This window comes from Penicillium psychrosexuale (assembly GCF_028828465.1).
Source record: "Penicillium psychrosexuale strain IBT 29551 chromosome Unknown utg000004l, whole genome shotgun sequence".
In the NCBI taxonomy this organism is placed as follows: domain Eukaryota; kingdom Fungi; phylum Ascomycota; class Eurotiomycetes; order Eurotiales; family Aspergillaceae; genus Penicillium; species Penicillium psychrosexuale.
This window is the reverse complement of record NW_026643189.1, coordinates 7,814,312-7,838,168: the sequence shown is the minus strand read 5'-3', so window position 1 is coordinate 7,838,168 and position 23,857 is coordinate 7,814,312. Positions and strand designations below refer to the sequence as shown.

The 23,857-nt window shown below is 47.8% G+C and overlaps 9 protein-coding genes across 9 annotated transcripts; 4 read left to right on the top strand and 5 right to left on the bottom strand.

Annotated features, from left to right (window-relative positions):
• Positions 1 to 833: 833 nt before the first annotated feature.
• N7518_008835 (3-methyl-2-oxobutanoate hydroxymethyltransferase) lies at positions 834 to 1,811 on the top strand (the record flags this gene model as incomplete). The annotated part of the gene is made up of 2 exons (XM_057189762.1): positions 834 to 1,100; positions 1,185 to 1,811. 2 exons carry the CDS (start codon positions 834 to 836, stop codon positions 1,809 to 1,811), a joined length of 894 nt encoding a protein of 297 aa, XP_057041465.1.
• A 307-nt stretch (positions 1,812 to 2,118) lies between these two features.
• N7518_008834 (EMC6 family protein) lies at positions 2,119 to 2,714 on the bottom strand (the record flags this gene model as incomplete). The annotated part of the gene is made up of 2 exons (XM_057189761.1): positions 2,119 to 2,505; positions 2,640 to 2,714. 2 exons carry the CDS (start codon positions 2,712 to 2,714, stop codon positions 2,119 to 2,121), a joined length of 462 nt encoding a protein of 153 aa, XP_057041464.1.
• Positions 2,715 to 2,813: 99 nt separating this feature from the next.
• On the bottom strand, positions 2,814 to 3,101 carry N7518_008833 (uncharacterized protein; the record flags this gene model as incomplete). The annotated part of the gene is made up of 2 exons (XM_057189760.1): positions 2,814 to 2,995; positions 3,098 to 3,101. 2 exons carry the CDS (start codon positions 3,099 to 3,101, stop codon positions 2,814 to 2,816), a joined length of 186 nt encoding a protein of 61 aa, XP_057041463.1.
• A 180-nt stretch (positions 3,102 to 3,281) lies between these two features.
• On the bottom strand, positions 3,282 to 5,218 carry N7518_008832 (RNA-binding protein VTS1; the record flags this gene model as incomplete). The annotated part of the gene is made up of 3 exons (XM_057189759.1): positions 3,282 to 3,338; positions 3,392 to 4,656; positions 4,717 to 5,218. The coding sequence occupies 3 exons, from the start codon at positions 5,216 to 5,218 to the stop codon at positions 3,282 to 3,284; spliced, it is 1,824 nt and encodes a 607-aa protein (XP_057041462.1).
• A 765-nt stretch (positions 5,219 to 5,983) lies between these two features.
• Positions 5,984 to 9,520, top strand: N7518_008831 (tetratricopeptide repeat protein; the record flags this gene model as incomplete). Its single annotated transcript, XM_057189758.1, has 5 exons — positions 5,984 to 6,366; positions 6,417 to 7,437; positions 7,493 to 8,306; positions 8,361 to 8,576; positions 8,628 to 9,520. 5 exons carry the CDS (start codon positions 5,984 to 5,986, stop codon positions 9,518 to 9,520), a joined length of 3,327 nt encoding a protein of 1,108 aa, XP_057041461.1.
• Positions 9,521 to 12,197: 2,677 nt separating this feature from the next.
• Positions 12,198 to 13,230, top strand: N7518_008830 (uncharacterized protein; the record flags this gene model as incomplete). The annotated part of the gene is made up of 4 exons (XM_057189757.1): positions 12,198 to 12,270; positions 12,331 to 12,486; positions 12,561 to 12,857; positions 12,926 to 13,230. The coding sequence occupies 4 exons, from the start codon at positions 12,198 to 12,200 to the stop codon at positions 13,228 to 13,230; spliced, it is 831 nt and encodes a 276-aa protein (XP_057041460.1).
• Positions 13,231 to 13,665: 435 nt separating this feature from the next.
• N7518_008829 (uncharacterized protein) lies at positions 13,666 to 14,563 on the bottom strand (the record flags this gene model as incomplete). The annotated part of the gene is made up of 2 exons (XM_057189756.1): positions 13,666 to 14,306; positions 14,386 to 14,563. The coding sequence occupies 2 exons, from the start codon at positions 14,561 to 14,563 to the stop codon at positions 13,666 to 13,668; spliced, it is 819 nt and encodes a 272-aa protein (XP_057041459.1).
• Positions 14,564 to 16,660: 2,097 nt separating this feature from the next.
• On the top strand, positions 16,661 to 18,254 carry N7518_008828 (MFS transporter; the record flags this gene model as incomplete). The annotated part of the gene is made up of 3 exons (XM_057189755.1): positions 16,661 to 16,969; positions 17,027 to 17,305; positions 17,373 to 18,254. The coding sequence occupies 3 exons, from the start codon at positions 16,661 to 16,663 to the stop codon at positions 18,252 to 18,254; spliced, it is 1,470 nt and encodes a 489-aa protein (XP_057041458.1).
• A 3,115-nt stretch (positions 18,255 to 21,369) lies between these two features.
• N7518_008827 (patatin-like phospholipase domain-containing protein) lies at positions 21,370 to 23,569 on the bottom strand (the record flags this gene model as incomplete). Its single annotated transcript, XM_057189754.1, has 2 exons — positions 21,370 to 22,080; positions 22,130 to 23,569. 2 exons carry the CDS (start codon positions 23,567 to 23,569, stop codon positions 21,370 to 21,372), a joined length of 2,151 nt encoding a protein of 716 aa, XP_057041457.1.
• Between the last annotated feature and the right edge of the window lie 288 nt (positions 23,570 to 23,857).

The window sequence follows — 23,857 nt, the reverse complement described above, 5'->3', positions numbered from 1 at the left end:
GGATCTGGGTAGAAACGGATTCTTTGCGATGGACATGGTTCCTACTTGATTTCTTCTTAAGGAGATACATACCCTTTTTGATACCTATATCTGATAGACCTGCTTGGTGAATACATGTATATTCCACCTCATCGCTTGAACATGGCCTGTGTAGTCTCTTACTTCACACCCCCACCCTCCGCGTAACAGACCATTAACAAACCAGCCTTCTGATCTGTCCAGGTGTCAAATATCCGTTTCATACCTCTTCCAAGTCTAGCCGCGCAACCCTAATTGACCTGGTCACATATGGCTCCCATTGCTAGATTTATCCTCGATGCTGCTGGTGGGGAGAATAAGAGGATTACAGGTTACTGTACGGCTATTGACCATGCTGGTGCAATGGCTTTTGTTGCTTCTATTATTCGGCTGAAGACTGATGAACAACTTCTTACGAAGCTTTAGGCCAGGTGGGTATGAGTTATGGATTGGAGAAAACCAATATTTTAGGATACCGCACTGTAAAATAATATCGCTCAAATAGAGAAATATATAGAGAAAAGACGAGTTCACAACAAGCGAGGCATATACATAGATGGCCGAGGTTCAACTGGGCCCCATAGTTCAAGTACTGCGAAGTACGCCGCATCCACCAGAACGTCAATCTCAGGTCTTTTTCTTCTATTCGGATCTCATTTCCCTTCTACAGAGATCTGTTCGAAGTCCTTCAATTCAAAATGACTCTAAAACCGGTCAATTGCCTGAGACGCCCAGCACTACACTTCAGAAACCTAGCCGTTCCTCCACGCCAATCACCAATTAAAACATGCGCGCAATATAGCTCTCACTCACCAATGGGCTCAACAACCACCAGCACACGCAAAAAAGTAACAATCCAAACCATCCAAAACCTCTACAAAAAGAACGAACCCATCACAGTCCTTACAGCATCCGACTTCCCCAGCGGCCATGTCGCGGACACAGCCGGAATGGAGATCGTGCTCGTAGGCGACAGCCTCGCAATGGTCGCAATGGGCATGGAAGACACAAACGAAGTAACAATGGACGAGATGCTCCTCCACTGCCGCAGCGTAAACCGTGCTGTCAAGAGCGCCTTCACAGTAAGTATATCCATACATGCATACATGATACATATGCCAATGCCTACGCCCGACCAAATTACCACATCTCACAACTCGCAATAGATCGCAGACCTACCAATGGGCTCATACGAAACCACCCCAGAAAAAGCACTAACATCCGCAATCCGGATGGTAAAAGAAGGCGGGATGAAGGGCGTGAAACTCGAAGGCGGGGCGGAGATGGCGTCTACGATCCGCAAGATCTCACAAGCGGGGATCCCCGTCATGGCGCACATCGGGCTAACGCCGCAGCGGCAGCACTCGCTGGGTGGGTTCCGGGTGCAGGGCAAGTCAGCCGCGGGCGCTGTGAAACTGCTGCGGGATGCATTGGCTGTGCAGAAAGCCGGTGCTTGTATGGTTCTTATTGAGGCTGTGCCGCCTGAGATTGCGGGTATTATTACGCGGCGACTGAGCGTGCCGACTATTGGGATTGGGTCTGGGAATGGGTGTTCTGGACAGGTGCTTGTGCAGGTTGATATGTTAGGGAATTTCCCTGAGGGGAGGTTCTTGCCGAAGTTTGTTAAGACGTATGCGGATGTTTGGGGGGAGGCGAGGAGGGGGATTGAGGCTTATAGGGAGGAGGTTAAGAGTAGGGCTTTTCCTTCGGTGGAGTATACCTATGGTGTTTCTAAAGAGGTGTTAGAGGAGTTTGAGAAGGTTGTTGATGAGGTTGCGGAGAATGAGGAGTAATAAACCAGCACTCGGTGTATTTTTGGGTCTTTAGCTGCTTTTCAAAACAATCTGTACATGTGCTGAAGACTTTGGACTATAGTCTTGGCCTTTGATATCTGCCCATCAGAGGTGATGGCAATGTATTGTTTCAAGTCGGTTTTCCGCATGCTTTAGGAGGCAAAACCAATGGAAGACAAAAGTCTCCAAGTAGGAATTAAAAGCATAGAACAATTCAATTCGTACAGAGCATATACAGCCCCCATAAACATCACCCAAACAAATCCACCCGCAGCTTTATCCAGGATCCTAGAAGCTGATACTCTTTTCACCTCAAAACACCCCCAACACCAGCCCACCCAAGAACAAACCCGCTAAGCGCCTCACTCATAACACCGCCACCAAACCAAACATCCCGCCAAGCGCCTTTGCGGATAATCTTCCTCGGACCAGCCTTGCCAGCAAGCTGCATGCGGACAGCCTTGCTCTTCTCATTCATTTCAATAACACCCTCGATCTCCCCAGGGGTACTACCGGGGAAGAACGAGCCGGCACCTGCACCACCGGAGCGGTGAATCAGAACCGCATGGAAGAGCCCTGATACCAGGATCGTGCCGAGGAAGTAGAAGGCGAATCCGTAGCCTGATTGGAGGGCTAGAATCCCGGCGGACAGGCCGAGGAGGAAGGAGGTTAGGCTGTGGAGGGAGGAGAGGACCTATTTCCCGGGTAGTTAGTTGGGTGTAACATTTAAAATGGAGGATACAGATGCGGTCTGATATCGGTGTAGGGGATATGATATGCATGTGGTGCGGGATAGGGGCGGTTGGGTGGGATGTGGGATAGTCATACGCGGTTGTTGTGCTGGACAGCCTCAGGTACAAGAGGGGTGATTAGCAGGGAGAGTTCCTGCTTTGTGGGTGCCATTTTGGCTGGTTTGGTGTCTTTTTATTCGCCGATTTGTTGTAGTTGATGTCTGGATTGAGAGGTTGAGCTATGGCTCTAGGTGTTCGTTGCCGGTAGTGATCACGTCTTGAGCGGAAGTTTGCTGGGCTTGACTAAGATCACAGGCCTTTTGCTCTTCAATAGTGATGAAATTGTTGCACCGGGAAATAGTCTCGTTGAGGGGTGGTCACAGCAGCTTTCGGCTTGAACTGATGGAGGTCGGAAGTGACAGCGAGTTTCTAGAAGTGCACGGACCACATGGTCTTTTTATTCAAATGCTTCAGACGAGTACGGAGTAAGTATTAACTACACTACATTCAACAGCATAACTAATTAAGAAAGTATTTTAACGTAAATCAAATCACTCATGTTCATATCTACTATTAACCACCCAATCCAATGTTCAATAATGCCGAGCCTTTCTCATGAATCCGTTCACATCACAGCGTTTGATACATTCCAAATCCCCATATCCTTGATTATGCTGCAAACATAGCAGAAAGAAAATGCCAGTTCCATGATGTCGCTGACTTAAATTCAAATATCACATTAAACCAGATTTTCGAATTTGCCATCGACACGGGCCTCCTTGACCTGCTCAAAGACCTGATGGAAAAACGTTAGTGGCTGGTCAGAATTAAATAACAAGCAACGCTTACCTTTAGCATTTTGTTACGTGCACCCAAAGCATTGACACCGCGATCTTCCAGGGCCTTATCATCCAGGTCGACCAGTTCCGTCCATTGCAGGTCCTTCAGGTTGTCGGTATACTTATGCAGCCTGAGGGACCGCAGCCAGCTGGGGATATCCTTCAGAAGAGCCGGGTCTGTGGGGTCCTCGGGCGGCTTTGAGCTGCCTCTGCGACCCCGCGGAGAGCGGCCTCGTGTAACCTCCGAGTGGTCTGACAGGTAGCCTTCACTACCGAGACCAAACTGCCCAATGTTCAGAGAGCCCAAGCCATTACCCATAAGAGGGTTGTTGGGATCATAAGCGGCCAAAAATCCATTGTTCTGCGGTGACGTGAAGCCCATCGGGGTCAAGCCACCACCGTGCATGGCAATGCCGGGCGATGTTGGGCGAGACCGTCTACCGGCCATGGCCGCCTGTTGTTGGGCCTGCAGGGCTGCCAGCTGCTGATTGTTGAGAAGCTGACCGGCCATCAAGTGCTGTCCACCCAGGCCTGGGCTAGCCAAGCCCTGGGAGAGAATCGGGTTTCCATGCGAGTTCTTACCCTGGCCATCATTGGAGCGAGCACGGCGGTACTTGCGCGCGTCATCCAGAGCGATGCGGTTGTTTACCGTCGACAAAGCTGCCAGCTTCATTGCCGTGGCATTAGCCACCATATCTGCGTGGGTGTTGGAGTTCTGGTGCGATTGTTGACCGAAAGTCGCAGTCATCGGAGTGTTGGTCATTGACGCCCAGCTGTGGTTGCCCACATTGTATGGCGAAAGCAAAGGGGGCTCTATGTCGGGGGCGGGAATATTTGCAGTCTGAGGCAGAGGGGAGCGCATGCCCGAGGGCTGGCTGAACTGGCCCATAGGCTGGTGTCCAGAGGATGACTTGGGCCGAGCGATCGGAGGCTGCGTGTCTGAAACACCACGCTGAGCCCACGGAGAGCCGGGTTGTTGACCAAGGCCGTCGGAATTGTTGTCAGGCGCCGATATGGTGGGGGCCACGAAAGAGGCACGATCGAAGACTGCGCTATTGCGGTTCGATGGAGGTGCATTGCCGGTTTGCTGGGTGAACTCGGCCTTCTTCTTCGCAATGGCTGCAGCAGCATCCGGGAACATCGCATTGATGGTAGAAGGGTCGAGGACAGAGTTGCGCTTCGCGCCAGGGGATGGCGGGGGTCGTCCGAGGGAGTTCCGAGAGGTGTCCATATTAAGCTTCGACATAGCGTCGCTCAGACGGCTAGACATGGCATCTACAAGACGAAAAGTAGGTTAGTTACATCTCAAAAGGTAGTGTGGGCAATTTGTCATACCCTTTTCGCCAAAATTGGCAGGGGAGAGCAGGCCCGACATCGGGTGACCCTGAGACATTTGCTGCAGGACCTGAATGAAAAACCGGATCTGCACCTGAGTGGTCTGCTGCAGCAAGGCATATAGGGCCGCAGTTCTCTCGGCTTCACTCAGAACACGGAACCATTGCTCGATGGCACTGAGTTCATCCTTAAAGTCCTGATCAAGCGTGGCAGCTGCCATTTCTTCCAATGTAGTTTCGTACTGATCAATGTCCGCAAGCCATTGTTGAGCGGCACGGTCCAAAGCATCTTCTGTCGCATTCTGACCTTGGGTTTGTTGGTTGAAAAAGACCTCCGATGATGGACGGATGCTTCGGGCGGACAGCGGCGAAGGAAACCCGGACATGTCTGCCGACGCCCGCAGCTGGTGCGATCCGAGGTTTCGCGACGAGGATGGAGGACGGAGAGTTGAATTCGATGCTTCAGGAGTGCTGTTGCGATTGCCAATGATATGACTGGCCATGGTTTAGGGCGACGTGTTGAGAGGATGACTAGTAAATACAGTGGGGGAAATGATTACTGCAAAACACCTGCAGGACCTGCTGAGTTTGCGTAACAAATAAAATCAAAAAAATAACCTTCAACTAGGATCCAGGCTAAGATCCTAAGGTAACAGACGACGCTGAAAAGATCTAGATCTCTCGTTAAAGATGATGGCACAGACCAGTCCAGTGGGCTGCACCTCGGAAATTCGAGATAGAAAAAATTAAGGCCTGGAACGAAAGGAAATTGAGACTTGAAGCAATAGTGTGTCAAACACAGTCAAGCCAGTCCCAAAGAAAGAGGAAAAGGAAAGAAAAAGGGGGAAGAGAAGAGGTTAGGTGGAGAGAGAGGAGAGGAGAGGAAGATGAGGAAAGTTGGGGATGAAGAAGTTTGGTGAAGAGGCTTTTCTGTTTCAGGCCGCGAAATCACGGGTTCGCCGAGGAGAACCTCAGGGTCGACATTCTTTCTTGACTTCTCCATATCTCTTGATTCTGAATCTTGAGGGACCTCTATTTTCTACTCTTTCCTGGGAATTCTGCTCCTCGTGGTCAAATCCGAATATTTTCTTCAGCCTAGTGGAGACGTTACTATGAATATCTGCCGAGCCCAGACCTGAGATTCAGCGCGCACCAACTATACTGATAATGAGCTTCCTCGATGGTCCACGTTTCTGGTAATTGTCTCAAACTATAGCCTTATCGGCAGTGGAAAACACTTCCTATTGAAATTTCAATCGTCACTGGCTATGAGTTCTCAGCATTACCCGGACGGGATTCCTCTGGATGAGGAGATGCAGGAGGGGCAGTCGGAGTATCCAGATATCGATGAAACTGTTCGCTATCCATGGCAAAATGATCAATCTTTTGACGTTGGCGACATGCTTGCCTCAGTGATTGATCCTCGTTTGTTTGGAGACCAAAACCCACAAACCCAACGGCAAAGCATCAATCAATATCCTCAAGATCTCAACGAAGACCAAGGCGAAGTCGAAGAAGAGCAAGAGGTTGATGGATTCTACCCGGATGAATATGACAACCAGGGGTATCCCCCAGTATCGTATCCTCCTGTGCCTGGCGAGCGAGCCGTGTCGGACGAGGACTTTACCTTATCCGGAGACGAAAGTGAGAGGTACGTAAGTTAAGACATCATATCTCCGGTTTTAATTAACATGATACTAGTGAGTCTGATGAAGATGAACCAGCAGAGGATGATGACGATGATCATTCAGCCGCCAGCAGGCGCCGCCGTCGTGGCGGTGGTCGCTTTTCCGGAAGATGGGGCGCTCGCGGTGGAAAGGGCATCAAAAGAGGACCACGCAAACCCTTGGAGCCCAGTCCGGAATTCAAACATCTTCATTCGGGGGCTACCTCTGCCTTCATTGATGGAGACTACGAACGGGCCATTGATCTGGTGATGCAAGCAATTCAGATTAATCCTGAAATGTTTGCTGCCCATTCTTTGCTCTCGGAAATCTTCCTCGCACAAGGAGAAAATGATAAAGCCCTAGCAGCTCTATTCAACGGAGCTCATACGAGGCCGAAAGATCCCGGTGTCTGGGTCAAAGTTGCTCGACTCATCTTGGATCGCGCCGGAGAGAACCGGCAGTCCGCATTGCATGATGTAGCTTATTGCTACAGCCGTATCCTCGAAGTCAGCCCCGGCAACACCAATATTCGGTTCCAGAGAGCAGCGATCTATCGTGAGCTGGGTCACAATGGCCGAGCCGCAGCGGAGTATGAGAGATTACTCAAGGATTGCCCACACAGTGCCAGAGCACTGCGCCATCTTGCAGAGACGTACATTGATCTCAATGACGTACAAAAGGCAGTGGATTATTATGCGGACAGCATTGATCACTACCTATCTATCGACCCCGAAGCCTCTGATTTCACCTGGTCGGATCTCAATATCTATGTTGAACTTTTTGGCTATCTCAATCAACCCGAAGAAGGACTCAACTCTTTGAGAATACTTGCACGTTGGCTTCTTAGTCGCGGAGAAGATTCAGTATGGGATGGCCACGAGGATGACGACAGAGAATGGGACGCTGATGATTCGCCACGACGGATCAAAACCGATGGTTTTCTGCCCGATCAGTGGCCTCGAGAGTCATATGGGCTTGGTCTTCCGCTGGAGCTTCGGATAAAAATGGGTGTTTTCCGCCTGAAATTGGGCGACAAGTATCACAACGAGGCATTGGTGAGTTTGATCCCGGATCACGATAATGATTGAATAAAAGTACTAATACAATCAGCATCACTTTGAATGGCTTAACCCAGAAGACGACTCCGAAGGTGCCCGAATTTTCGACTATGGTGATCTTTTCAGGGAAGTGGCAGATGCTCTAAAACAAGCCGGGCTCTTCGAAGAAGCCCTCCGGTACTATACGCCCATCCAGCAGACCGCCGAACATGCCGACATCAGCTTCTTTATGGCCATGGCTGACTGCTGCATGCAGTTAGGCAAGATGGAAGATGCTGAAAGCTGTTATCTACTCGTCGCTGAACACGATGCCGGTCATATGGAGTCGCGAGTACTACTAGCGAAGCTATATGAGAGCCTCGGGATGAGCGAACAAGCTATGAAATATGTCGGCGAGGCAGTCTTGATCGGCCGGCAGGAAAATCGTAGCCGCGGAAGAAGAAAGGACACCAGACTTGAACAGCTTGCCATAGAATTCAAGATGGCTGAATCAGAACCCCTCCGGTCAATTGCACCCAAACCGACAAATACAGCACCACTTATGAACGCAGCTCCTTCGGCTCCTGGCAAAGGACGGACGCAAGCTGGCGAAGGTACTCGGACTGAGGATATTCAATTCTTGTACGCGAAGTTGTTGGAGTTGAATCCCCAAGTCAAAGACGGTGTCCCTCTAGCCATTGAAGATTGGCTGGACATTGCTGATGCTCTATTGCGAGATTTCCGGAACAATCGGGCATTCTATCCAATGGATCGAAGTATTGCTTTCAGGGGATATTCGACTGGTGTCAAATCCAAGAACCAGACCAAAAATGGCACAATGATGGATGAAATGCAGCAAATGGCGGGCCGTCTTCAAGAAACCATGGGTATGTCACCCGAGTCCATCCTCCATCCACACCCCATGCTAATGTTATATTAAGGAGATTTCTCGGAGGAGCCCTTGCAGGGCGCCATTCCCACCGACTACCATGGAATACCATTTGATGAGTGGCTTGACATATTCCTGCAGTATGCTTTACTCGTAGTAGAACAAGGCGAACCAGAAGAGGCCTATGAAACCCTTGATTCTGCGGCGATTGCAAGCATCTGGTTGCACTCTAAGCCAAAGTCCCGACTGATACATGTTTGTTGGTTCAGTGAGTTCATTCAATTCACTACTAAGTGGTTATCCACTAACACTTTTACAGCATGCGCTCTCCGCGCACGAGATGAAGAGACACTGGCTAACGAAGCCCGTTGGTTTATCAAAGAATACCAGTTTGTCACTGATACTTATCGACTCTTCTCTATGCTGGGCCACCTATGTGGCGACCCTCACCGATCCCTTTTCCATTCCTCCGGAAACATGAAATTTATGCTTCGTCAAATTAAGGCAATAGACTTTACGATGCCACAAGATACGCCTCGACCCATTCGGCATTCTGTCTGGAAAGAGCGCGCCACTCTATCCACACGGGATGAAGCCGGTGAGCCTATCGCTGCGAAAGAGTTAGATATTGCTCTTCTTGTGCTCTATGGCCACATGCTGTACTCTGGAAACAGTTTCTATCCCGCCCTGAACTATTTCTTCCGAGCATACGCCATAGATGACCAAAACCCGGCCGTCCTCCTCTCCATCGCACTCTCATTCATCCATCACTCTCTCAAACGACAGTCCGAGAATCGCCACTACCTTATCATGCAAGGACTGTCATTCATGCATGAATACCGGCTAGTTCGGCAGAAGCCGGGAACTCTTCCAGCTGAAAAACAAGAAATGGAATTCAATTTCGCTCGTGTCTGGCACTCGCTTGGTCTGGCCCACCTTGCTGTCGAAGGGTACGACCGGGTGTTAAAGCTCGGCGAGCAGATCCAGGAACAGGCTAAGCAAAAGTCTCTTCAAGAACCAACACCTGCAACAGATGGTGCTGATGTGGTTATGGGTGATGATGGCCAACACCAAAAGACTTCATCGCCTACTGGTCAGCCTTTCGTTGAGGATTTCTCCCGCGAGGCCGCTTATGCGCTGCAGTGTATTCACGTTCTCAGCGGCAATGCACAGACGGCTAAGGCTGTTACAGAAAAATGGCTTGTCATTTGATATAAGTTCATGTCTGCTTTCCAGACTGTCTATTACTTATAATGTATTTATATGAGTTAAAGCCTCAAAATCAAGACTACCAAGTTAATTCATAAGCCATTATATTCAACCAACCCTCACGAGAATGCAATATCAAGATAGGGAATGTAAAGGGCGGACCTGTGAATTACTGAATGCGGTTAGTTTTGCCTTTTCCGGTTTAGCGCCACAGTACACTGTCTTATAACCTCCCTTCAATGCCCTCCAACATAAAAGACCCGTCTTCCTCCCCCTCTCTCGCTTTTTCATTCTTCCTACCCCTCTATCTTGCACTCATCGCCGCCCACTTTCTTCTACTCTGGCCCCCACCGACTACTGCGCATTTACTTTCAGCCCGACGCACTGCCCCTTTCATATTTACCGGAGATACCGCTCGATCCGACATCCAGCTTGCAATGCCTATCACCCAGAAGCGTAACCACTGCGATGATATAGCATCCTATTCTTTCGTGTCGATAATCCTATTCCTTCCCTAGGGCAGTGACTGAGCACCTTGCTACAAAGAGATCTAGGTCTCCCTCTGCTACTGCGCTTTTTCGTCTCTGATTCCGCGGGCCTCTTTTAAATCTACAAAGTACCAGTATACCCTCGATACTGTATATCCCTCTCCCGCCGCCCTACCTAAGGTTACATTGCACAGCCCGGCTTCATAGAAAGGCTCCCAGTCGCCTGGCCAAACGCCCAGTTATCGTTATCGTCGGTCTCTCCGGTCCATCTCTACCTAGTCGGTAAAAACTTGAAATCACAGCTCGGTCATATTAGCTAATAGCAAAAATGACGTACACGCCCTAGACCTTGATCGATACTGCATCTTGTGGTTAATGCGAGACTGTAACTGCGGGAATTGTTGTTATGGGCTGTGAAACTGGTATGGTCTAGCGTCCTCGGCTGCAATGGGTTAGATTACAGGATCTGGTTAAGATTGTCTACTCCTGGTAGAAGAAAGATTATATCTTCGGTCATCTCCGGATAGATCCGCGCCAGCCCATCCGTTTCTACCTAGCCAGCACTAGCATCCGAGCCTTTCATTCTCGGGGCATACACTGTATCTGGCGGCTGGTAACCCGCTTCGTTTTGCTGAGTGTGCTGGCTATATCGCGCATTGTATCATCCTATTCTAATAAAGATCTCTATAAAGGTCTTGTGTATAGTATAAAACCACTTTCCGAGCCTAATTTGTTACCCGCTGCTTGAACTTACGGATTGATCCATTTTAGCCGCTCGTTTATCAAATCAAGAACATACCCCTAGAGCTTTAAGTACTGATCCCAGACCACTCGTAGCCTCTAGGAAGAAGAGCATGATCCTTGATACGTAATAGATAAATTAGTACTTCGAAAACAGTGACAGGGATTCTGCGGCGTTACTATAGAAAACTGGTTCGAGGAGGAGCTAGTACTTGTTACGAGGTATGACTCCCCCCCTTTCCAACAAATCGATTGCCGACCACAGCTCTCTAAATTACAAAGACCTTGAGACCATCTCGGGACGCTCTTTGAATAGACAGTATAATAAGAATCATCTCCCCTAAAGCATTACAGCAGCCACAAAGAAGCAGTTACTGGGACGAATCATAGTACATTTTTCTACTAATCTTTGTTCTACTCCGGCCAATAGCTGAGCCGTAACGGCACAGTAATCAGTGGATCCAAGCCAATCAGAAAGCGAGCTATTAGGCTCAGTTTAAGTAAATAAAACAGTCGCGTCCCCTTTCAGGTCTAACCTCTTCTTGATGCAAGCCCAAGAACAGAGGAGAGATTGAGTGAGAGCGGGTCTATAACATTTACTTGCATGCACGAACTATACTAGGCGGGTATCTCGTGCCATCGTGAACGGTGATGTGGAAAAGGATCCTTGCTCTCCGTGGTTTCATGTGAAATTGTCATGCTGCTTTCTGTTTTCTAGTCTTCGCTAACTCATCATGAGGTTAGCTCGATTTCTGGCTTTCAACCAATTGGGAACTTGATGGAGTTTTGGGGTCTTGGTGCGCGATATAAGACTCATCTATATTCCAGCTCAGATGAGATATACTGTCTCTAGCCACTCCCTTCCATTTGTCTTTATTTTGTTCCTATACAAGACACTCGTTTCTTTTTTCCGCTCTTTTCACCATACATGAAGCCATTCTAAGATCTTCAATTTTGTTCTCGTCGTTCACTTTCCTTTTTCTTCTTTTCGCAATTCTGCTGGCTCTCATTTTGCTAGCTGCGTCTTGAGGTTAGCTGTGTCTTTAGTTCCTGCTTGTTGCAAAGAGAACCTTTTGAAAATTCTGCTCGATGAGGGTTTACCTGCAAGATTCCGCACACTGGGTGCTTGGTTGGATAGGGATTTTGATGCTCATTGGGCAATCCTGTGCGTTGGATATCACTAGTCGCTTTCGTGTTGAGAAAGGTCAAGGCCCCGTTACAAGATCCGGAAGTGGTACCTACGGTGGCACCTGCTATGGCAATGATGCGGATTTCAGTGCCATCTATACCGAGGCAATCGACTTCGCCTAGGTAGCCTTGGATTCCTTGAATACTTATGCTACTAGTGCGACGGTGCGCGCATCCGTAGAAACATTTTTTGGGATAAAGCCTGATTCATCGTCCCCTACCACGGTTTCGGTCACTGATTCGGCACAATTCGAATACGTTAAATGTTAGTGGGCTTTGATATCCATTCTCCGATGATAGTAGAAGACAGGATCCCTAGCATAACTCCCTGCCAGGGTCCTGTCGCTCTATCGATCATTGAGTAGAGGTGAAGAAAAGTGCTGACATTTCTGCTAGATATTTTTGAACAAATCATTGCTTTCTCGACCAGCACAGAAGATGACACGATCCCCTCGCCGAGTTTCTTTTGTGACGATAGCTGGCGATGGAGAACGGAGATGGACTACGGGTCTGATGGGCAAATGAATGGCAAAACAATCTTGCAGGCGTCAGGTGAGCTCATCTAATAACGGACTATATTAAGCCGAATTCCTTCTACAAACCAAATCTGACATGACGATCACTAGGAGGTGCTACCACATGGGCCTGGTGGTCTCCTTGGTACAAGAAGTTTCTGGGCACCGGGGCGGGTTGTGTTTATACCGACACCGCGAGAACATTAGGGTTCACCGTCGCCTCCGATGCCCAGGAGGTCTACACAATTACCATGTGCCCATACATCTTCGCACAGCCTAAGAGAAAGGATTCTCTTAGTGCTTGGCGCTCCAAGGAGAAAATCATTGCCGACAATACACCACTTCGTGCAGCTGGTTCAGTGCCGGGTACGATGATGCATGAGATAGCACACCTGGTCACAAAACATGGTGAGTTGAGCTTCTGCTTTTGGTCCGATCTTCAATCTCGTAACTGATACTCATGATGCTTGTTAAAGTTGTCACCGATGAGACCATCGCCAGCGGGGTTAAGGCCTACTACCCTACAAACGTGGCTCGACTTGCCATTGAATCCAAGACGAAAGCCATCAAGAATGCTGATTCCTATGCATGGTTTGCTACCGCTATGTATCTCGATCAATGTGACTGGTCTCGAATGATCTGCGCTCAGAGCACCAGCACTTCAACTGTCACTAGGCGATCGAACAACGAAACAACCACTGATATGCCTATTATGCGAAAGACAAATTGGCGTACGCTATTCCCCCGTGTATTGGCAGGATTGCAAGGTGATCGGAAGTAAGCATGATTTGGTACCTAGGTATGGGGATCACTCGCAAAGATGATTCGAGGCGCTATAAGTCGATGTTGAAGCTGGAGTTCGTTCACGAACTTCTCAGGCGTACCTGAGGCAGTGTTATAAAATGCGCGCTGGCTTGATGGATGTGAAGCTTTGTTGATCTGCTCTTAATATATCTACCTTCCTACGTGTCGAGATATGACCTTTGTTTATTCGTCTATTTGCGTCGCGAGGTCCTCTTCAGGGTTCTCTGTCTTTCTCCCGGGAATGCAAGGAGCAAAATGCGCTACCTAGTGACCTACGATACGTTTCCTGGGCTTATTTGATGTGCCCGAGTAATCTTAAATCAAGTTAAAATGAGGTCATTCAAGAGGCCATCGGTCATTTTCAGCACATTTGAAGGAAAACTGTGAAGCCTGCTCTATCATTTCCTTCCTACTACAGGTCATCGCAATCACCTTCGAGGTCTGCTATATTATGTGGCGGGCATTCCATCGGTTGAGTTGGTAGAGGCTCTGACACGTAGTTTTCCGGTGCATAGTGAACAATCTCCACAAATTCAACATGCCGCGGTTCATATCCGATCATCCCAAGATCTTCCAGCTGGCCAAAGAAATATGACATGATATCCAGAGGTGTTCTCCCGCCTGGATCATACCTCACTTTTTCTTTATAGATTCGTTCTCCTTCCTCGTTGACAAATTTGATGAAGTAAACAAACCGCCTGGCAGTTTGTCCCTGGTACTCACAAGTGCCCTCTTTCCACGTCACAGGAGTTTGAGCCTTGAGCGCCGCCGAGGGATACTTAACAGGGTCTTCACCATCGATGTGCCAGCAGGGTAACACGCTAAACTTTTCAAGAGAGGAAATAGTCGCTGGATCCAAGTCTACAGGGAAGTAGATTGTCAGGACCTCATAAAGCATAGGAGGAGACATCGGGTGGGCTGCTATGATGTGCCCCCTATCCGGGAGCAGGCAGGAAACTTCTCGGCTCCATGAGCGAGTTGCAAGAGCTTCCTCTAATCGGAGATAAAGTTCCGACGTACAAAACTCTTCCCTGTCTCTGCTGCCTCTCCACTCTAGTATTTGATTAATTTTTGGACATTTAAAGGACGATATAGCAAGCATCTTTCAAGTCAATAGTGTAATACTGCGTACCAATAATCAACCACTCAATATTCCTCAGCTCCTGCGGACGGCCTCGGGCGATACCGGTGCACTCTTGGAGTTTTTGTATCTCTTGGAGGACGGCAAAAATTTCATCGCTATTGGGAATGACACCATTGGGTGTATCTTTGAGCGATATCCATTCTAGAATTCGACGGTTTTCGGGCATTTTGGCTGGAAATGGATCTTTGGAGTTTGTTTTCATTGTCTTGGGATTATTTCTCCCGGTGCGTCCGTTTAATTGGAGGGTCCGTACCTTCCGGTCGACCTTTAAGATTGCGAAACTCGATAATGGCACAGAGCACATCACGTTTACTTTGAGGGTCTTTCAAGTAGAAAAGTTTAATATTACGATAGTAGACCGAGTCTAGAAGATCTTTAGGGAAATATGCTTTAGAAGATCACTCTAGAAGGTGTTATCCCATTTACGTTTGCCTAAAACTGGATTACCCGGCGACGAAGTGTCTTAAGGAAGTAAGACGCTAGGTCGCGTGCCTATAATAGCGGACCAGAGCTAGACTATAGTAAACTAAATAATCATACTCCTATAACGAAAGAATCTCGAATGGACCTAGTAATACCGGTAAATCATACTAAAAGCATCTATATCTAGAGTGTTTTTATCCTTTATTCGTTGGGGTATTCTACACTCAGCTGGAAAGATACCTATGAGAAACTTTTTAAATTAGAATACTCTATTAGGGATATAAGGGATATTACTTAGTTACTTGTTATATCTATTTACAAACATTCTTACCGACGCGGCGGCGGGCGAATAGCTCGAAGTATTAGTAAAGGCGGCACCAGTATTTATCATATAACTGAAGTAGTTTCTCTCATGATATTTTGGATATCTACTTAAAGAAATTCATATAAATCGTCTGATCTTCCAAAAGGAGATAATCCACATAGTCCTCGTTCGATTGAATGTAAAATCCAGTTTCCTTTATTATTTCCTAATTACTAGGCTTATTTCGAGTAATTATACACTTACTTTCGCTAGTAGCGTTCGATGACAGCAATACCTAGCAGCGTCTTTAGCTTGAAGTTTAGAGGGAGCTATCTAAGACTGCGAAAATATTCCAGTCTAGCTCGAGTTTCTTTGTAAAGAATGGGATCGGTCTAGTATTTGTGCTCATCGGTTTGAGCCGGATATACAGGCGCAGGTACCATAGAGGTATGCTGAACAGAGATTGTGGTAGGAAACTTATGTTATAGGAAATGACAAAGTCGAGGTCGTCTCGAGGCGTGGGTAACGAAGATAAGAGAATGGGAGTTGCAAGGACACAGGAGGGGAGGGAAGGCGAAGTATCTTATAGGCGCTCAAACGGACCGGGCGAAAAGGGGAGTGACTTGAATTCAGCTGACTGGGAGCCATTTTCGGCGTCGTTTTGGTCGCCAGTGGAAACGAGGGGAACAATTGTGCAAGTCGAGCGCCAACATTAGTTAGGACAGGAGGATGACTAAAAGTGCTAGGCGGGTGCAGAATAGAGGTGTTACGGGGCAGTGGGCAGTCAAGGGGGGGCTGGACGTCCAAAGTTACGGGTAGAAAGGGAGCCGTTTCTGGCCTCAAAAGCGGTCATTTTCGGCCTCAATCCCACAGGTCCCCATATTCTAGATGTAAACCCAGGACCTGTGAATTTCGCTTTGATGCACGGAGTTACTGCATGTACTTCTGTAGATAGAAATTTTAACGTTGGGTTTTATCACACCCAAGATGAGAGTATTTCTCTTGATGTCATTACTTCAAGACCTTGACCAACATATTCTAAAGAGAATGAGCTCACAGCTGCATACCTCTCCTTTATTCCATAACGGGATTTCGCTGCAGAGATTATAGGGTTGCATTTGTTCTCGCCTGGCTGGGCGAAAGGGAGGGGACTCAGGTTTGAGAGGAGTCAGTTCGGCATCGTTTTAGTCAGTGGAAACATTGAACGGGGGGAACAAAGAAGTTGAGCGGGTTTGAACTAACCCTAGTTGACAAGAATGTGGGGAGTGCGGAAATGCAAGCGGAAACGCAATTGAAATTAAAATGCTTGCTAATCAACATCCCAACATATACGCCTTAACGCCTTACCACTGTGGCATATTACTAGCTCAAAAATGACTTTGCAGGCCGAAGTTATAATTCTTTCGAGTCGGTTCGGCCCTACCTCGCATAAATTTACCTTAAACCTAATGCTCGTGTCTTTCGGCCTCGTTGATGTCATCGAGTCATTGATATAGAGAAGAGAATACAGCCACATAAGATTCTAAACCCTAGAGAATGACTGCGGATAGCACCCAAAGGGTCGGAAACCATTCCAGCTCTCAAATTGAAGGTTCTGCAGAACTATTGCCGATCACATCGGCGCAATCCAATTCTCCCGCAGCCCAGGGGTTTGATGAAGACGAAAAAGACCATGATGTCAATGTCCAAAGCACGGCAGAAGAGTCAATAGGGAAGCGCAAGTATTGGAGACGTTTTATTGATGCTGTTTCATGGACACCGCCGCGATGTCGATGGAATACAGAGAATCCGATCAAATTCGGCTTGCCTTTGAATATCCTGTTCGCATTCTCGGCAACTTTCACGGTATAGGACTGAGAGATAGCAAAATATGCCATAGCAATTGCTAATATGGCCATGCAGGTCGCCAATCTATACTATTCGCATCCCATTCTGGATATTCTTGCTCAATTCTTCGATGTCTCGCATGAGCGAGCCTCACTGATCCCGACCTGCAGCCAAGCTGGATATGCGACGGGATTAATCCTTCTTTGTCCTCTTGGGGACTTAGTTCGGAGGAGGCACTTCGTATTGCTCTTGACGCTTGTTACTGCGGCATTGTGGGTTGGTGTCTGTATCACCAAGTCATTCGAGGTATTCCTTGTTCTGAGTTATCTATCTTCGGTCACAACTGTTACTCCAGTAAGTGGTTACAAGCAAGCATATCCGGGGCTCTGGCCTAAACAAAAAAAACTAATTATCAATGCAGCAAGTCATGCTCCCTCTCGTCGGAGATCTGGTCCCCCCAGCTCGTCGCGCAACAGCCCTATCAATCGTGTCTTCGGGACTCGTCCTGGGCCTTCTCTTTGCCCGCCTGCTCTCCGGTATAGTCGCAGAATACTCGTACTGGCGAAATATCTATTGGCTATCACTAGGCCTCCAATTCCTCATTTTCGCCCTTCTGTGGCTGTTCATGCCGGACTATCCATCTACAAACACCAACATTTCCTACTTCAAGATCCTATATTCCATCATCGGATACTACTGGAAATCCCCAGTGCTTGTTCAGGCAACTCTCATGGGATTTTTCCTCTCGGCCACATTCACCAGTTTCTGGACAACACTCACCTTCCTCCTATCCGGCGATCCCTACAACTACCCAACCCTGACAATCGGACTATTCTCTCTAGCAGGTCTTACACCTATGTTCCTAGGCCCACTCTTCTCACGCTACATGATCGACAAATTCGTGCCGCAGTTCTCCATTCTCGTCAGTTTCGGCATCCTGATCACCGGCGTCAGCGTCGGTACCTATACAGGCACATATACTGTCGCGGGCCCAATCATCCAGGCTGCGCTGCAGGATTTCGGTCTACAGATGACGCAAGTTGCCAACCGTGTTGCGATCTACAGTGTTGCGCCCAAGGCGCGGAATCGGATCAATACGGGATACATGCTGGGCGTGTTCTGTGGTCAGCTTATGGGTACTTCTGTTGGGAATCGTCTCTACAGTCAAGGGGGGTGGATTCTGTCGGGAAGTGTCAATATGGCATTCATTGGGGTGGCGCTGACTATTTGTCTTCTTCGTGGTCCGGCTGAGAAGGGATGGGTTGGGTGGCATGGTGGCATTCGCATCCGACGAATAGAATGAATCAGAGTGATGTCCTGCCGTGCTTGGGCTTTTGTGTTCTTCTACGGAAATATAGTTCCTCTTAATATGCTTTACGCTAGACTATATATGCGTGGAACCTTAAAGAGTAGCAAACCTCTTCTATTTATTTGAGATTTAATGATCACCAGTGCATTTAACAGCAAGCTTATAAAGGAAACCCACGGTAGACATATAGTATACGCCAAACTGCTGCCAGCCTGCTGAGCTTCGAAAGGAATTTGAGTGCTTATCTATTTTTAGTTATGTACGATGACGTTAATCAGTCCAATTCGTGCAGATTAATTCAACAACGTCACTTGAAAAATAATGGCTACTACTCCGTAGTTGATTCAAGCTTGAGATCCACCCTGACACTCACTCTCAAGATTGTAGTAAGTAAAAAAAACCAAGGGTACGGAAAGACCGATTTTGTAAAAATGATAGAAAAATAAAAATAAATGCATCAGGAGGGAATCGAACCCCCCTCGCCAGTTTACTTGATAAGGAGATTTCCTAATCTGGAAGACTAGCATCATAACCACTAGACCACTGATGCAGTGGATATGTTTAAACGTCAACCAGTATGGTTCATCAAATAGACTTACATATATATTGGTCTCCGCACTCCAGCATCATACATGTCTGTGAAACACTGTCCGTCCAGACATATAATCCCGGCGACGCTCCACTAGGAGATAAGGGATTGGGCAATGTCGAATTCAATAATAGGTACTAAGACTGTGATGGCTACACATTTCATACAAGATAGTTACAGTCTGCGAGCTCCGGCGGCCGATCACCCTGGGGGAGATAAGGAGAAATATGGCTTCAAATTGGCAAAAAAGGAGATTCATCTCCCTAAGTCAATCAATGATATTGTCAAGTTGATAGAGCAGATGCTAGTGAGAAGGTTGGTCTTTATCTTGCTGTTGAGTCTAAGCCTATATCCAGCTAGTCGCCAGGGCAAATTGAATGATTTGTGTAGTAAATTGTCCTGTCGGGGCTGTATGATTGAGGTAACTATTGGTGACTGATTACTCAGAGCACTGTCTACGATTGATGGTTAGCACTTCTGTTGAATATCTTATTTTCTAGCGTTGTGATATTATCTGCACTGCCAGTTGAGACATCTGTTGTTCTGCCCTTATATCTAGATATAGTAAATTTGCTGATAATCACGTAGCAGCCATAGTTCACAGGGATATACGGTTTGTTAGAGCCTCCCCTTGGCTATTGGTTCTGGGATTGATTTTTACACCTGTGATGAAGAGGACAGCGTTATATATCTTTTTTTTTTTTTTTGGAAAGAGGTCCACTGATTGAGTAAACCACCTTTATAATCAACAGTCGATCCTAAATTGAATGTGGCGAGATAAACCAGGCATGCAAATGCAACGATGTCAAGGAAAAGAATGAATGAGCGGGAGTAGCGGCATATTCCCTGCAAGTTATCCGAGCTACTTCTCTACAGCCTTGTCATGGATTATCCCAAGCGACAGCCTCTAGGTAGAAAGCCTGTATGGCTTGCAAATCCAACGCTCAATCTCTCGCTAAAGAATTGAGATGTTCTTTTTCTCTCTCTTTTGAGTGAGGACCTGGTAGCTAGGCAGATACTCTTGACCAGCCTTATTCAGATAGTCATAAGCTGTCTGTTGCAAATAGAATGATCTAGATAACTCAGAGCCCGACCAGTCCGAGATGAGGGTGTAGACAATCAGGATTGGCTTCGTCGGGAAACAATTGTTCTTGACAGAACCCTGCGTAATCACTTCCATATATTTCAATATAATTGTGCACATGTTCGTAGTAAAGACCATAAACAAAGTTGAATAGCTGGCAGTCAAACTGAAATCCGTAGATGAAACGGCTATGCTAGGGGGCATTCGAAGGAAACGCATATATATTGTTAACGCCATATTTGTCGACATTTGGAACGTGTGGCACGAACGGCAACCAGGTCGCAGGCTGCTGGTGCTCAAAGTAAAAATCCTAGACTGAGAGTAGCCAAACTATGTCTAAAGTCAATGATCAAAGGATGAGGATAGAAATTTTGCATTGTAATTGGAAATTGGACAGCGGGGGGGAGGGGGGGAGGGGGGAAGACCACCAAGTGTAATTAGAAAAGCAATTTCTTGCAAACCTTGCCCTGCGAAGGTTCCGTCTCTTCATCGTTTCCAATCTCGGTAATTTCTACTTCCTAATATCAGTGTCTAATGTCAGCGTCACCCAATGAGTTAAGGGTCATTACAGTGATCAGGGAGCCATAACTAACGACTTTCATCTAAGCCCAATCCCAATGTCGATTAGCGCTAGTAAACCATTTTGGCTGTCATGATGCGCTTTGGCCTTCGAAGCTACCGAAGCACTACTATTGTAGGTCATTCTTCTTATTCCTACTCGAACTACTCGGTTTCTTGGCTTGTCCCACCACTGCCGCCCAAAGCGCCAGTTGGGGCTCGGTACGGATGCCATTTGGGGGCACTGCCAGCAAAGGCACGTTTCTAGAAGGAGCATAGCGCTCAGGGTCGCATGCACCCATCTGATGCCTGAATGCCTCGATCTCAAGTACCGAGAGGCCCTCGGAAGCTACCTCACTTTTAATACTCCCCCGCTCGGCCAAGCCGAATTTCAGGAAATGGTGGACTCCGCTTTATCAATATCTGGCAGGTGTCCTTGAGGCACTTTGATTAGAATATATCTCCCCCAACTTTAGTATTACACTTGAAGCTGTCTATGTACACAACATAGCCCCGTTTGATAAGAAAAAGAAGAAAGAAAAACAAAGCACATGATCAAGGGCAGTAGAGGCAAAACTATATACGAGGCCAAAAACGATCAGATGCATATTAATAAGACATAAGACACCTTGCTATGCCGATGAAGGGGGGTAAGCGGGAAACGAAAAAGTAAACACACAATCCAAGGGCAACGGGTGTATTATCCGAAAGTGCCTACCAATACCGTCAAAAGCCGCCTGTCATTACTGGATGTTGGATATCCAAAGTAGCGGGAAGTATTATGACGAAAGATAGGGCTGCAGGTGCCCCGAAGCAGAAATAACCTAGTTTGAGCCATAAACTTTGATGGAGCCGCTCGGGCCGCCTGTATTTTTCTCTCAGATGACCACGGCATCCTCGTCCCGATAGTAGTCTGGATCGTCAAAGAAAACGGCAGACTGGCGTCGTAGTTCCTCGATCACGCTTCCCCGCCGGGAACTGGGGGTATGAGGACGGGATGGGCTGGTTGATTGAGACATGCTATCTGACAAGTCACCAAAACGCGACTCGCTCTTGTAGCTAGATCCATCGCGCTCGGGGAGATTTTCATCTAAACGCTCCACCATAGAGTCTGCATGTTCATTTTCCCGATTGCGGACTCGACGGGACAGGATCGGGGAGAGCGCACGTCCACCCGTTCTAGATTCTTGGAGTCCTTTCATGATCGCATTCTCGACCTTGAGTCGGTTTTGGATAAATTGGATTTTGGAGAAAGTACTCTGCTGGCCGACATGTATCATGCGGGCGAGCCTTTCAGGAGTGGGATCGGAAAGAATGTGGATGAAATCGGAGAGGATTGTTTTTGGCCAGATAGTTACAGTGCCACTGAACTTTTGCAACCAGATCTCGCTCCAATCCTGGCCCAAAGGTCGTGGGAGGAGCTCTAAATGCCGAAGAACCCGAAGCCATTTGTTGAGGTCTAATTTGATGTACTGCTCGATTGCGGTGCCGAGGAAGCCCCCGCGCCAGCCACGGCCCCTGCGGTGTGTGACTGGTCGCCCTACTGTCCCTCTAGAACTAAAGAAGAAGAGGTTGATGTGGGGGTTGACCTAGGGTAGTGTTAGTGGCAAAGATTAAAACGTAGGAAAGGAATCTCACCTGGGATACAATCGTAAAGTTGACGTTGAAATGCAGGTTCAACGCTTTGATAGGTATATCAGTCCGCAGGCTACCATCCTTCCATTTGTGACCAAACGAATAAGGCGCGAGAGTGCCATCACGCTTTTTAGTCATTAATACAACAGGGTTTAAAATTCCTGGAACAGCCGCCGAAGCAAGCACGGCACTCCATATGACACAGTCGGGGCATGTCAGATAATTGGCTAGGATAGTCGGTGAGTGAGGATCTGAGGGCACGCAGGTGACATTCAAAATGCGCCCGGTCCGCTCGTAAGCTTCACGAAAGGTCGTTGAACCCCTGCAGAACCAGGCGCATTGTCGAGCCCAGTCCATAGTATCGAACCGAGCACCAGTTCGCCACCAGCGACGGATCCAAGTTGCCAGTCCTTCATGGCATGCGCGAATCCGATGTGCTAAAGCTGGAACAAGCAGCTGCTTTAGCTCATCATCTGTCCGAGTCGCGACTAGTCCCGCCACAAGTGCTCCGCCTGATGTGCCAGTTATGATTTCTGGGAGGACATCATTATCCAGCAGCGCTCTTACAACCCCGAAGTGGTAGTAAGCGAATGTAGCACCACCCGAAAGACAAAGAGCGGTGCGTCCAAAGTTTGTATCGAGGTGTTTGAAAAGCTCATACTTGGCATCCTTGTCAATCTGTTTGTTGTCCAAAATGATCTGTATGCATGCGTGCACCTCGTCGATGTATTCCTGAACCAGCTCCTTTGTTCCCGAGTATGTCTCGCTATATATTCGAGGATTTTCCACACCGGAAAAGTTGTTCTTGACGCAAGCCTCTAAAAGTGCTTGAAGATCTTCAATAGCAGGTACCTCGCTAGAGCCGACCCGACCATTCTCCATTTCCCATTCCACCTTCTTCCTCAGCTGCTTCAGCTGCGATACCACCTTGTTGACAGTGAGGTGGTCGTAGTAAGCGTATTCGTCTGTCTTTTTCCACTTTTCGGTTCCGAGATGGACGTCCAATGCTTGAGCCGCTTTCAGCCAGTCCGGATAGTTTTTCTGTGCAGATAGCTCCTGACGCAGCCTTTGTCTTTTCCCCCGCCATGTCACCCACTGCTCATACAATACTATGTAGACACGCACCAGAGCATAGCCAAAGCTCAGTACTATGAGCCACGCGAATACAATGAACAGGAAGGGCCATTTCAAAACAGAATATAGCACGCCTTCCCTCGTTTCATCCTTACTTCGCTTTGGTGTTTTGCGGCGGCCACGACTCTTGCGGACTCGTTGATTGATTGGGCGCCAATCGTTGATGGCTGTCAATGGGGAGGCTTCTGGGGCATTCAGCGCCTTCTCGAATCGGTCGAGTTCCTCTGGCTGAATGAAGTCGCGGTCGTAGTCAGGGAGACAGGCCGGATCGTAAGGGTCGTACACAGCAGGTTTCTTCTTAGTGGTCATGTTCAACACATTCTGAATACACCAACGAAGATTTTGAGCGTTACAAAGGTACCTGGAAAGCTGGGGAAGCTACGTTGTACGATCATGACGTTGGCGTCACGTGTAGTTTATCTCCACATTACGGCTAGCGTATTTCCGGAAATAGCTAGTCTGGTTTTCTATTTGCTGAGTCATCCGGATCCTGCCCCGCCAGATAAGAAATAAAAAACATAACTACAAGAACCATCCGGTAGCTAAAGAGCAATTGCTTCGAATTCAGAACTCTGTTGTTCTTGCAGAAATGAGGGA